The following is a 13,885-nucleotide window of genomic DNA, read 5'->3' on the forward strand; positions in this document are numbered from 1 at the left end:
TACTTTAAACAAAATACTTCATAGGAAATCGCCCAATTCATACATGAAATTTGCCAAAAGTATAAAATAACTACCGAATTTCTGCAAGAGCACCTATAAATATGACATAAAATATATACTTATAAACTCTGTTTAATATAAATAATTTCTTGTATACTTAAAGACCTTGAATATTGCAAAGTCTACCTATATCTTGTTCGTACAAAGATAATTAAGATAATACATACATCAATGCCAAATAAGACTAAACAGATCAGGAGGCGATAGAAATGCCTTACTAGTTTAACAAAATATATAAATTTAAAATAAGTTACTTAATAAAACAACTAATTCTCTAGTACTTTCGGTCGCTTAACACGGACAAGACGGAGCTAATTTACATGTAACCTAACTCTGTATTGTAGTTGAATTATATACGCGGCAAATAAAACAAAATTCGAGAACTTAAAACCAAAACACATTCGTGCAAAAGCATAATGTTATAATTTCATATACTTAAATAAGACCAAAAGAAGGTCTAAGCAACACAAAAATTCAACAATACTTGTCAAAACTACTTTAAAACAATAACTGAGAATGGCAGCCCCAAAAATTCTACGAGCCAATATCAGAATACGTGGCTCACTTCTTGGATTTCTTTTGTGCTCTGCAGTGAAAGATGTTCAATTAGACAACACATAAAACCCAAAGGGTATAAACATAGGACAAGCATAAATTAAACTACTCACTGGGCGGGCTGTGACGCTGTAGCAGCAGGAGCACTGGGTGCAGCTGATGACTTCTCCCCAGGACCCTAGTCAAATTTTATAATTCCAATTTCAGCAAAAATTATTTTGAATGCATTAAATCCCAAGCGCACCAATCACTACATTTTCATTTAATATCTACTCAATTAAGTATGAAACTCACTTGGGCCAATCGCTCCTCCCTCCGGGCAATTTTCCTTTCTCTGCTGGCCTTGTTCTTGGCACGTTTCGCCTCAAACTGATCAGACAATGTCTTCTCTCTTGCCTTCTCAGCTTTCGACTTGTGTATGCTCTCCATCAAAACCCTCTTGTTCTTGAAAACATTACCCTTAACCTTCATGTACATGTCATGGTACATATGCTTGTCAATCTTCTTCGACTCCCTGTACTTGCGAAGCAAGCGTCTGAGCACACGCATTCTCCTCATCCAAAGGATTTTAGTTGGAAGCCTAGCCTCCCTCGTACCCTTACGCTTACCTAGTATTATTCAGCAAATAATATAAGTATTAAGTAATCCCCTATTTCCTTGCTGTCTCACCCATATATGTTTCATACATAAACTTGGTATTTTGCAAGACAATTAAACTGATAAGTCCAATTATCAAGAGTGCCAAAATCATGGAATGTAAACATGTAATTGTGGCTTATGGTGCACCATTGCAGGACTCCCTAAACATATGACACATGGCAGTCAGCAAAAATTAACCCACCACACTGCTCTGCCATGGCATCACCACTTAACATTATTTGTCAAAATGGGAAAGAACCCAGTAAAACATTTCATGATAACACAGCAAGTCCATGATATTTCATAAATATCAACAAAGTTTGGGACATTAAGAATTAAAGTTAAGATTACATTACACATTAAGGTCCGCTTACATAAATAGCTGAGATAAAGCTTTATTGAATAAGTAAATAGCATGCAGGCAATCAGGCACCTAATCATATATATACTGGTTTTATATGTAGGTTGAACTATTTTCAAGTAAGTTGCAAGATTATTTTCAGCATCTATTGTGTAGAGCTTATTTCTGAAAAAGTTCATGGACATAAGCTATTTAAAAAAACTCTAAACCATTTCCACGAGTGGCTACTTCATCATATGAATCTAAATAAACTACAAAGATTTAACCAATTGAGAAAAAAAAATGATCAAACAATTTTTAGATACCCAAATCATGATGGTTTTCACATTTGGGCAATTAGGGCTGTGACCAATACCATATCCAGAATGACGTCCTTTTCTCTTGGCTTCCTTCATTCGACGGGCACGTGAGCGAGAGTGAATCTTGGTGGGCTTCCTGATAATAAACCCATCCTTAACCAGCTTCCTTATGTTTTGGCCTGAAAATAAAAACTCTCAAGTATTAAAAACAAATACACAGAACCACGAATAAGGCATTTGGATCCCGCAAGACCGATGCAATCATTAGCAAAAACCAACGACATTCGACAGTAACATTAGCGACAAAGGAATTGCAATCTACGCGTAAAATATCTCGTGTTAGCATCCGCATATGTTCATGCAAACGCACAAAATCACCGAAAAGGTTCAGATCCTATAAAACCTAAAACGAGATTATTGAAATGAAATTAATAATGACAAAAAAACGGAAGAGAGTGAGTGAGTACGAGAATTAGCCATGGAGATTTCGTTGACTTCATTGGGGTCAAGCCAAACCTTTCCTCTGCCGCACTTGAGAACGCTTGCAGCGAGGCGCTTCTGCAGTTTCAGCGAAACCATCTTTGCTGCAGAATGTTGGTGATGCCAACCTTATCACGGACGGACGGAGAAGAGAAAGGACCTTAAATCTCTAGGGTTTGAATATTATACTAGGTTGGGTTTGTATCCCATGACTAGCTTTCACGCCGACTTTCACTTTGGGCTGGTTCTTCCTGCACCCTCGCTTTTTCTCTCTGCACAACCTAAATTTTGATATTTCCATTTTACCCCTCCGTCAATATTTAGTCAAACCATAATTTGAAATCTCTTTTTCCACCACACTTTCCTGGGTTCGGTTTTTCTACCGGAAAAATATATATTTTGCGTCTACTGAGTTGCCAAAACGATATCGTTCCACTTAAGTTAGTAAATAAAAAGTATTTTCCAACTTTAATGATATCTCTTAAACGGTAATGTTTTATTATGTAGTCTTTACTATTATAAAAGTAAAAATTGGAAGATCCCAGATTCTTTGTAAGTTAACCTCAGTGACAAAGGAAGTGATTTAGCTAAAATGATTCATTTGTTGTAAGGATATCCAGACAAGCAAATAAAACGTCCACTACCACAAACACCACCACAAATGGTAATGATTAAGCTTGAGGTGTAAATAAAGTGATGAAACAATGTAACAGAAAGCAAAAATTTGTAACTAATCCAACCAATTGATACAAGCAGGAATGTTTGCATAGGATAAATTTAATCACACGAGAAAAGAAATATATCCACTTTAGATGGAGAAAGTGAAGTTCAAAGAGATAAGATACAAAGTGTCATAGCCAATATAAGATGGGAAATTGAAATTCTATTATGAATAATGTATCTGATTTCCTCCAAATTGAATATCCTGCATTCTGCAAAGTGGAATGTACAAAGCAGAGATTATACAGAGTTGAAGCCTTGGAAAGTGAAGCAAGAACAAACACCTTAAAGCTAAAAAAAGTTAGAAAACAAAGATGCCTTTGAAAAGAATTATATCCACTTCAGATGGAGAAAGTGAAGTTCAGACAGATAAGATACAATGTGTGAATATGAGATAAAAAATTGAAATTAGATTCTAAATAAAGTATTAGATTTCCTCCAAATTGAATATCCTGCATTCTACAAAGTGGAATGTACAAAGCATAGATTATATAGAGTTGTTCATGGAATTACTTATTTTTCATTCTTGTTTACACAATACATGCAACAAAAGTTGATCATACAAACATATCAAGTTTCATAACTCAATAACTCAAAAAACATGAGTTCAAACAAAATCGTTAAATACAATATTCGTACCTAGATTTTAACAAACAAAGTCAAAGATCAAAAGGCAATAAAATACAAATATCTGAATACAAAAACATGCAGTGATAATATATAATACAAAAACAAAGTCTACTAATAATCACGATAAGGACGAGGTGAAGTAGGGGCTTCTTCATGATCTTGTTCCACTTGATAATGCTGCACTTGATTCTCTTGTTCAGCCTGATTCCTTTTCTCTCGAACACGAGATGCAGAGAAAAAACCATTACCTTCCAACTTTCAAACTTCAGTCTCATTTTTTTTTGTGTAAAGTGTTTCTAGGTCACCATAAATTTTTCTCGTATGTCTCTCACCCCACGCTTCCACTAAATTCTAACCCATTTTCTTGTCCCAGATTTTTTATTCCTAAACCATTTCAGCCTCCTCCCGTCATTCTTATCGAGGGTTTTGAACAAATTAACGGTTTTCTTTGCAACTAACATAGACAAATAAAAAAGAAACACTGAAATTATGAAACAAACCTTTAGAGCACTGTCAATCTTCCCAAAATGCAACAACTCGCCTCAATCTCAATCTCGAAGCCCACAGTAGAGCGTTCTATGCCAATTGTAAGAAAGAAGAGAGGGATTCAGGGTTTTAGGAATTTAGGGATTTAATGAAGATTATACTTACCCGTTGAAAGAAGAAGAACGAACTCCAAAAGAAAGGAGATTGAGTGAGCGTTGGAACTTGGAAGAACAAGCTTCTTCTTTTTTAGTGAAAGCGAGGTAGTGAGTGTGAGAGAGAATGGTGAGAGCGAGAGTAGTGAATGAAGAAGATTAAGGAATAGAGAAGATTGAACGAAGAAGAAAGATGAAGAGTGGTGAGCGAAAATGAGTAAGGGAGATTAGTGAGTGCAAGAGATTTCCTTCTCTGTGAGTGAACCAGCTCCAATTTTGGAGGGAGGGAGAGTAGTGAGCGCGAGATATGGTATAAGCATATTTTGGATTTTAATTTTTATTAAGTAATTATTTCCACATCCGTATGTATGATCAGTAGGTAAAAGTTTTTAAAAATTATCTACCAATATTTATATCATTACATACGGATAATATCCTTCGCAAAATTTCCTGCTCTCACGCGCCAAAATTACATACGAAAAATTGAGACAAAATTTATTTAGCATTATATATGGAAAAATCCGTATGTAAAACGATTTTTCATATCCGTATGTAAAATCCATATGTAACAACTAACTTACGTATCGATCCATATCCACATGTAATTATCTGTAGGTAATTCACATTTTTCTTGTAGTGAATAAAAACAGTTTGTGGATTTTTTTTTTTTTTATTATGTGCCTACAAAAATGTTTAAAATAACCATTTGAAGGACTCAATGGTCTCATCATACAATAAGGCTGCCCCAAATATCACCCCTCATCTATAATGATTAAATCCCAAGAAAATTGCAAGAGACCTATGATCTCCATTTGTACAATATGTTGTATCAAACGAAATGACATCTTCAAAACATTGATAGTCAAATTACATTCTTGCATCAGCCCAAAATATGTTTCTCATTTGTTCTTCCAAATCCATTTGGTAGGCATGAGTAAAAAATGAAGGATTATCTATTAGTTGTCATTGGAAATATTATAACAAGTTTCCAACTTCATCACAATCATATCTCTCCAACTCTTTGAATTCAAATAATTCTTTGCATCTTCCCTTGTATAGCCCAAATTCTCTCTACCTCCCACATATTTACTCATCAAATCAATGATGCATTTTGTTGAATCCCTGCATGTTCTGCCATTTCAAGATCATATGCTTGACAATCAGTTATTTTTTGTTGAGAAGCTAATAAATGGAATTGTTTTTGGTGGATGAAGTGGGTGATTATGATCATCAATCAACTACTCTACATTTTTCATTGACTTTTTTTGTAACATCCTAGACGAAAATTACTTATTTAAAATTTAAAATAATAAAAATATTAATAACTACATTTATTATTGAAATCCTTTTCCCAAAAGTATGAGAAAAAAATTAAAACTTCATTTCAAACGCGCCAAATACAAAAAAAAAAGTCATAAAGGCGTTCACCTATTACAAATATAAAACGGTTCATAATATTGATTACAAAAATAATCTATAAAATCCATAAAAGCATTTCTATGTAAAAACTCTCATCCTGGCCCCACTCTGGCTCTAAGTATCCACATGCTCACCTACATAAACATTTGCTCCCATGTAACGAGGTACATGATCATCGCTAAACACACACAGATAGAGTGAGCTCAAAAATAAAATATACATCGCTAGATACATTATAATAACAAATTAAAACCCCTAACAGTTCTAATACACTCCAATCTCATACCCAAACTTTCAAATCTCCCTCTAGACGCCTCTCGATTTTACACCCTTTGATTATTACATTGATTGATCCTTGTTGCCACGAGTGTCTACTCGCCCCTCCGACTACAAGCCACCACCTATAGTCCACACACTGGAATAAATTTGTCATAGCCAGAATCTGCAACACCAAGTGGAGTTCCCCAATATGAACTACAGTCCGTATTTGTCCCAAGACTATCAAACTTGTCGGCTAACACCGAGGATGACAATCTTCTGGAACCCATCCATACGAGCCACGATCTTGCACACTCCAATGGACTTCCAAAACCACCAGGCAACAACCTCGAGTGGCCACATGTTACCCCAATACAAGATGCACTCGTAACTAGGCCCCCAACAAAGCATCACATCAGTACATCCATCCAAAGCTATGTAGAATCCTCCACGCGATCCGGGTCTGCAACCGAAATCGCCTAGTGCATCACAAGCGTCGCCTAGCGTTGTCTGGTTCCAGATCGCCTGACGATCTCCTCACGTCGCCAAGTGACAAGCGCCTTCCACTGCCTCTACCTAACAACCTCCACCTAGTAGATAACACATATCATAAAAAAATATATAAAAGTTATACTAAAAAACTTTACCTAAGAACATATTTCATATGTAAAAATCCTATTATTTTTTATTAAAAATAAAATATTTTTAAGTTACGTTCAGACAATTTTATTTTCTTAGTAAGTTATAACAATTGACACCTCGATCACTTGAAATCTCCATCATTCACTCAGTTGAAACCTCCATCACTTGAAACCTCCACAATCATCAGAAACCCCCATCATCGACATCACTCTGTTGTAGACGCAACAACTTGGCAACAACCTCCATCCCACACAACAATGTCGACCTTCATCATTGACCCACGCAATGTGACTCCGCGAAAGAAACGCGTCCCGATAAGGTTAAGGTTCACGTTCCAACTCTGGCCAAAACGAGGTTCACGTTCACGAAGCAAAACCCCATTCACAAACCAAAACATTGCGCACGAGAAGGAATTAGAAACCCTCCTCAAATTGGGAAAAAATTGTAAGTGATGGGTTTAGGGTTTTACATTTTGGGATGTATGTTGGTGGCTACGTCTGTGGGAATAATCCTCATGAATAAGGTTGTGATGGCGACATATGGCTTTACTTTTCCCATTCCCTCCCTTGAATCTTTGATCTGCTTGCCTCTGATTTAAAAGATGCCATGCTTCTTTTTACTATGCGTTGTTTCGATAAATTACCTATGATGTTCATTATTTTAGTGTCACACATGTATGTATTTGAAGGTGTAAAGAAGGGGAAAGCTTTTCGGTATGATAAAATTATGTGTCTTATAACTGTAACTTCACTTTGGTATTATCTGTTTGCATAATTCTGATTGCACTACTATAACATCTTGAATTAGGTCATTGAAGATGTGGTTCAGTTGTAATAACTATAAAATGGCCTAATAGACTGGATATGTGATATAGCGTGGGAGTGAACTAGAAAAAAATCCTATAGGATGGGCATTTGACTTGGTGGTTTGTAAGAAACTATAATATAGAGACTTTGAATAGTTTATCATGACTTTAGTTTCATTCTCTAAATGCTAATACTTTAAGTTGATATGTTTTAATTATGTCTGTTATGTTGCCAAATTCTAATCACTACATCCTTAATTTTGAATTTATTGGCATCCTGTAATCATATAAATGAAAAACATATAGTTATTTCAATGTCAAGTTCTATAAATGAAAAGTCTATTCTGTTGCCAAATTCTAATCACTACAACACAATTTTTTTTACGTGTTGTCATATGAAAATTTAGTATGAAAGGATTCTTATTCATTTGTATTCTCTTCCCATATAATATTGGGTTGCTGAGATTAGACATCAATTTTCTTTGTCTGGTGCAGTTTCTGTCTCTCATTATGTATGCCTGTTGCATGTTGGATACTCCTTAATCTTACAAGATCATTATCTTGGTTATGGCCCAAGACATGACGAGGATGTTGCAAGAATTTGGTTCAAGCTAAACTTAGATTATAGCCCAAATTCTAATCACTACATCCTTAATTTTGAATTTGTTGGCATCTTGTAATCATATAAATGAAAAACACAGGGTATATTATCACTGCTAACACCCATGGCATTTTTGGTGAGCTAGCAAAAATAAAGCCTAATGGTGGTTACTCTCTGCTAGGTTTTCTTTACCCCTTCACATTCATACCACAACTAATAGCTAGCAAAAATAAAGCCTATTCTTTGCCCACCAAGGTTTGAACCCATGACTTTCCACTCATAAGGCCAAAGCACAACCACTATGCCAAATCACATTCGATGATACCCTCCAATGCAAAATAGTTTACATCATCAATTCCATACTCAGATATTATTAAAAATAACAATAAAACAACAACATATAATTGGCATACATAAGACTCGAACCCAAGTCCTCTCACACAAACCAAGTACTCTTAACCACATGAGCTAGTACTTTTGCACGTCACACCAATCCACAATTAATGCCATAAAGGCTCTTATTTCTCACATTTATTAATTAATTATTTATTTAATTAATTAATTTCACGAGTCTTACAAAATCCATTTGTTATTGTTTATTTGGGTTATTTAATGAATTAGAAGAAACCTTTTATGCTAATTAAAATTCTGATACCTACACTTACAACTTATTACACGTGAACTCCTTACAAAATTAGGCATCACCAGGCTAAGAACAAGGTAATAATAGTAAGGCAAGTAATCAAAATAATTTAAACAAAGTTGGTTAAAATAATTTGTAAATGAATAAAGAAATAAAACGCGAAACAATCTTTTTTTTTTCTAATTTGTCTCCTTTCTTCTATACGTGCCTTTTTTTTTCCCAAATGCACTTTCTGCTTTCTAAATCAATTCCACCACTTTTCCTAAGTTTTTTTTCTTTCTCTCTGTTGACTTTTTATTCTTTCATATTTGAATCCTTTATGATGTAGCCATTTATTTTTAATTTTTAGGGTATTCTCTTTAATATTAAAGTGAAGATTTTCTGTTGTTTACAATGGTTAGTTAATATGAGATTAGATGCATGTTCAAAAAGGAAATTCAAAATCAGAGTTCTAATTCTACCCTACTTGTCACTTGTCATAACGCAAAATTCTTTCTTCCTTCCCAACTCTAATATTCCATTAAGTGTATTTAATAGTACTTACACTATTACAAATTCTAATATTACATGGGAATTTTCTTGCAAATTTGTTAAAAAAATTTGCAAGAAAAGGCCTTTTCCTGCTATTTTTTCTAAGAATTTTAATTGGCAGGTAATTCCTTCGTGAGTAATTATTTCCTACAAAATTATAAAATTCGCAAGTATTTCCTACAAAATTTGTTGCGAAAAGTGTTTTATACAAAATATTTTGCAAAAAAATTGGTAGTAATTTCCTGCAAATTTTTTTTCATAACGAAATTTATAAGTATTTCCTACAAAAAAAAAAATTGGCAAGAAATATGGGTTTTTTTTAGTAGTGTTAAGAGTCTCCAAAAGCTAGTAGCACCAAAGGAGTTGATTTCCAAAATGTCAACTATGAAGTCAACATTGTAACCTTTTGATAAAGGATTATCTTGTTTCCTTTTAGATTCATAAATATGGTGAAGTTGTTTAAGAAAGCTTTTTGAAAATTTCCACTGGACATTAAGATAGCAAGCTATCTAGATGTGAAGGTTCATTGCTCAAGCTCATGAAGTGAAGAAGAGAGTTGGATTCAAGTTCAATAGCATACGGATTTAGAAACATTTAAAGAACAAAAATGAAAGAAGAAACAAGTAAAAAATGGAAAGCATAGAATATGGTGCAATGGATGAAGTACGCCACTCCTAGGGGGGATCAAAGTCTACCAAACCCTAAAGATGAGTAAAGAATCATGGAACATAAAAATGTACCAAATAACTAAAATATAATAACAGGTAACTAACTACTAGTAAAATAATTTTAAAACCCAACTACCTCCCAAAATTCTAAATACGTACAAATTTTTCTCCCTATACAACTAACTACCTTACATTTTAGCAACCATACGAAGCATAAAACAAGACAATCAAACATGTTAGAAAAATTCATTATGTAATTGAATAATATCTTAATTATTAGATTCATAATCTCCATCAACAAGATTAGGCTTTTATAAGACAACAATAAGGGAGATTAAATAAGAACTAAAGTATTGATTTAAAGAAATGAATAAAGTTAACCATATTCAATAAGCAATGAACTATCTAAACAATAATGTCTTTGGGAGGACATCATGTCCCATTCCTAAGAGATTAAATTAGGCAAAGACATATAAAGAGTAAATCTCTTAACATTATCACATTATCATCAAATTTTAGTGCTAAATTTTCAAAGCATAAAAATAATGTTTCATGTGAAACACTAATCTAAGAACAATGTCTAACAAAAAAAACATCAGTCCTAAGGACAATTGAAGATAATAATACAAATTACACAACACATAAACATTTACACATTTATCTTGAAACCAAAAGAAAAGAATAAGATAAGAAGTATACATGAAAGGTAGTAAAAGAAACTGTTGGAATTATTTTAATATAATTTAAAAAATAAATAATAAAAATAAAAATTCTACTGTTACTCATGTTTTTATATACCTTTATGGGTTAATGTTTTTTATGACTAACGATTATATTCTTATTACTATTTACTTCTTTGTCTCCCTTTTCTACCTATAAATACCACCTAGGTGCATGGGGAAAGACAATAACAAAGACAACAAACACTAGAGTTTTTCTTAAAAGTGTTCTTCTTTTCTTCTCTATATTATCTGGTGTTCATAAGGTTCGGAGATCCTTCGCTGCACTCGATCGATCTGACGGGTTGTTGTATCTTGGGAGAGAAATGCATATGATTTGAAATACATATGATTGTGTAATTGTTTAGCCCTGTGCAGTAGGGGCGTTTTCTCTCTAAGGATAGCGCTATGCGTACCTCAACCCAAGCTATTTCTACTCCTTTCCTCATCTACTTTTTATCTCTATTGTTATTATAATTGTTGATCTCTTATTAATATTCATTGATTTATATATATGTCTTAGTATTATTACTGCTCTAGTAATTATTATTATGTTATTTCATATTTTTATTATTTTAGTATTATTTGAGTAATCATTTTCTAACATTCTTAGAGAGAAAATTCTTGTTATTTCTTTTTTTGATTACTCGTTTGTTTTCATTTCTAAAATTAAAAATAATATAAAGCTAAAGACTGAAAACACATTTTATGAACTAATGTGTTTCTTATAGTTATAATTAAACTAGTTTTAACTAAGCCTAAAAATTTATGTGTACAATTGTGGTTACTTTTATTGGTAACAATAAATGAAATTATGGATAAATGAATTTCCTGCTCATTGAATATTTTTTTTGTGTGATGTCTATAACTAATGTTTATGTTGTTATATTGATTTATGCTTTATTATTGTCTATTCTTACCATTAATAAATATGTTCTATATCATGTATATATTTTAAGTGTTTTGAATGAAAATAATTATAAAATAATTTGTCATACTAAAACTACTATTGTGTAATGGAGAACACATGAACTAAAGTTTGCATTTGCAAAGAAAAATAAAATTAGCTTGATATTTATATGAAAAAAATGATTGCTAATAAATATAATCTTTATCAAATTTATGAATTTAAAATTATTGTTTATGACATGAAATTAAAATGAATTATTTTAATTGATATCATGTTTAAGATCATGTAAATGTTGATAAAAGAAGAAATCTTCATATCAAAATTTGAAGGCATGGTCAAGTAAAAACTAAACTTGTCTTCCAACAATTATTTAAAAAAAAAAAGAGTTTTTCATGTTTCTGAATTTAGACACTTTCTTGTGCTCAACAAGGATATGAAGTGGTTTCCAAGTGCAATAAGATTATTATTTCTAGACATGTGTTTTGATTGGTAAATGATATATTTGTGATGAGACAACAAACACTAGAGTTTTTATTAAAAGTTTTCTTCTTTTCTTCTCTATATTATCTGGTGTTCATAAGGTTCGGAGATCCTTCGCTACACTTGATCGATCTGACGAGTTGTTGTATCTTGGGAGAGAAACGCATATGATTTGAAATACATATGATTGTGTAATTGTTTAGTCCTATACAATAGGGACGTTTTCTCTCTAAGAAGAGCGCTATGCGTGTCTCAACCAAAACTATTTCTACTCCTTTCCTCATCTACTTTTTATCTCTTATTGTTATTATAATTATTGATCTCTTATTAATATTCATTTATTTTATATATGTCTTAGTATTATTACTGCTCTAATAATTATTATTATATTATTTCATATTTGGTTAAAATACCTTTTTGGTCCCAATTTTCGTCAAGTTTTTTCAAATAAGTCCTAATTTTGGTTTTGTGTTCAAATAGGTCCCAATTTTTGTCAATTTTGTTCAATTGGGTCCTTTTTTGCTAACACCGTTTAAATCATTAACGGCCATGAACAATGAATGCCATATGTCACTTCGTGGTTTTTTTGAATTTTTTGATTTTTTTTTGAATTTTTTTTGAATTTTTTTTAAATTTCTTTTAAAATGTACACGTGTCAACCCAGGAGTGTGCCACGTGTCACTTCGTGGTTTTTTTGAATTTTTTTAAATTTTTTTTAAATGCCCACGTGTCAACCCAGTAGTGTGCCACGTGTCAAAGTCAATGTTCTAAATTCAATTTGGTCCCTATATTTGTTATTTTTGTTCAATTAGGTTTCAATTTTTGTTAACATTAACCAATTTGGTCCCTCTCCAAATTAAAACCAAATTTAATTTTTATATTAAAATTCACATTTTTTATTAAATATTTTTATATAATATATTAAAATTCGCATCATTATAACTTTGATATAAAAATTAAATTTGGTCACATCTTCGATAGGGACCAAATTGGTTAATGTTAACAAAAATTAGGACCTAATTGAACAAAAATAACAAATATAAGGATCAAATTGAATATAGAATATTGACTTTGACATGTGACACATTACTGGGTTGAAACGTGGACATTTAAAAAAAATTCAAAAAAATTCAAAAAAAATAAAATAAAAAATTCAAAAAAACCACGAAATGACACGTGACAATCACTGTTCATGGCCGTTAATGATTTAAACGGTGTTAGCAAAAAAGGACCCAATTGAACAAAATTGACGAAAATTGTGACCTATTTGAAAACAAAACCAAAATTAGGACTTATTTAAAAAAATTTGACGAAAATTGAGACAAAAAAAGTATTTTAACCTTCATATTTTTATTATTTTAGTATTATTTGAGTAATCATTTTCTAACATAAACTCCAAAGATGGAGAGAAGCAAAACGAAAAACTCAAAGTGAAACGTGAAATGAAATAGAGAAGAAGATTTACACATTTTGTTTCAGAACTAACAAAAAAAAAAGATAAGAAGTAAACTTGAAACATAGCAGAAGAACCCGCAAAGATGGAGAGAAGCGAAAACTAAAAACCTAAAATGAAACTTGAAATGAAATAGAGAAGAAAAAGCCTTTATAATTTTCTTCTACTGTAAATTTTCAAAAATCCTTCGATCAATCAATTACAACACCAAGTCATCAGTAGATAAGAGCGGAAAATGAACATTTACAATAAAACCAAAATTATTGATGCACAAGGAAATTAGGGTTGAATCAGTAAAGTGAGGATATAATTGGTCAAAAGACAGAAAAACCAACAAAGTAGACACATGTCAAAATGATAAATAGGGGTGGATT

The 13,885-nt window shown here is 32.2% G+C and overlaps 1 protein-coding gene across 1 annotated transcript; it reads right to left on the reverse strand.

Moving 5' to 3' along the window:
- Nucleotides 1-464: 464 nt before the first annotated feature.
- On the reverse strand, nucleotides 465-2,593 carry LOC114181879 (large ribosomal subunit protein eL19y-like). Its single transcript, XM_028068551.2, has 5 exons — nucleotides 2,382-2,593; nucleotides 1,971-2,093; nucleotides 910-1,223; nucleotides 729-793; nucleotides 465-646 (listed from the first exon to the last, which is right to left on the reverse strand). Exons 1-5 carry the CDS (start codon nucleotides 2,491-2,493, stop codon nucleotides 622-624), a joined length of 639 nt encoding a protein of 212 aa, XP_027924352.1. The 5' UTR covers nucleotides 2,494-2,593; the 3' UTR covers nucleotides 465-621.
- Between the last annotated feature and the right edge of the window lie 11,292 nt (nucleotides 2,594-13,885).

The sequence above is a fragment of the Vigna unguiculata genome, chromosome 1 (assembly GCF_037176805.1).
Source record: "Vigna unguiculata cultivar grain cowpea cultivar isolate G323 ecotype 2 chromosome 1, ASM3717680v1, whole genome shotgun sequence".
In the NCBI taxonomy this organism is placed as follows: Eukaryota; Viridiplantae; Streptophyta; class Magnoliopsida; order Fabales; family Fabaceae; genus Vigna; species Vigna unguiculata.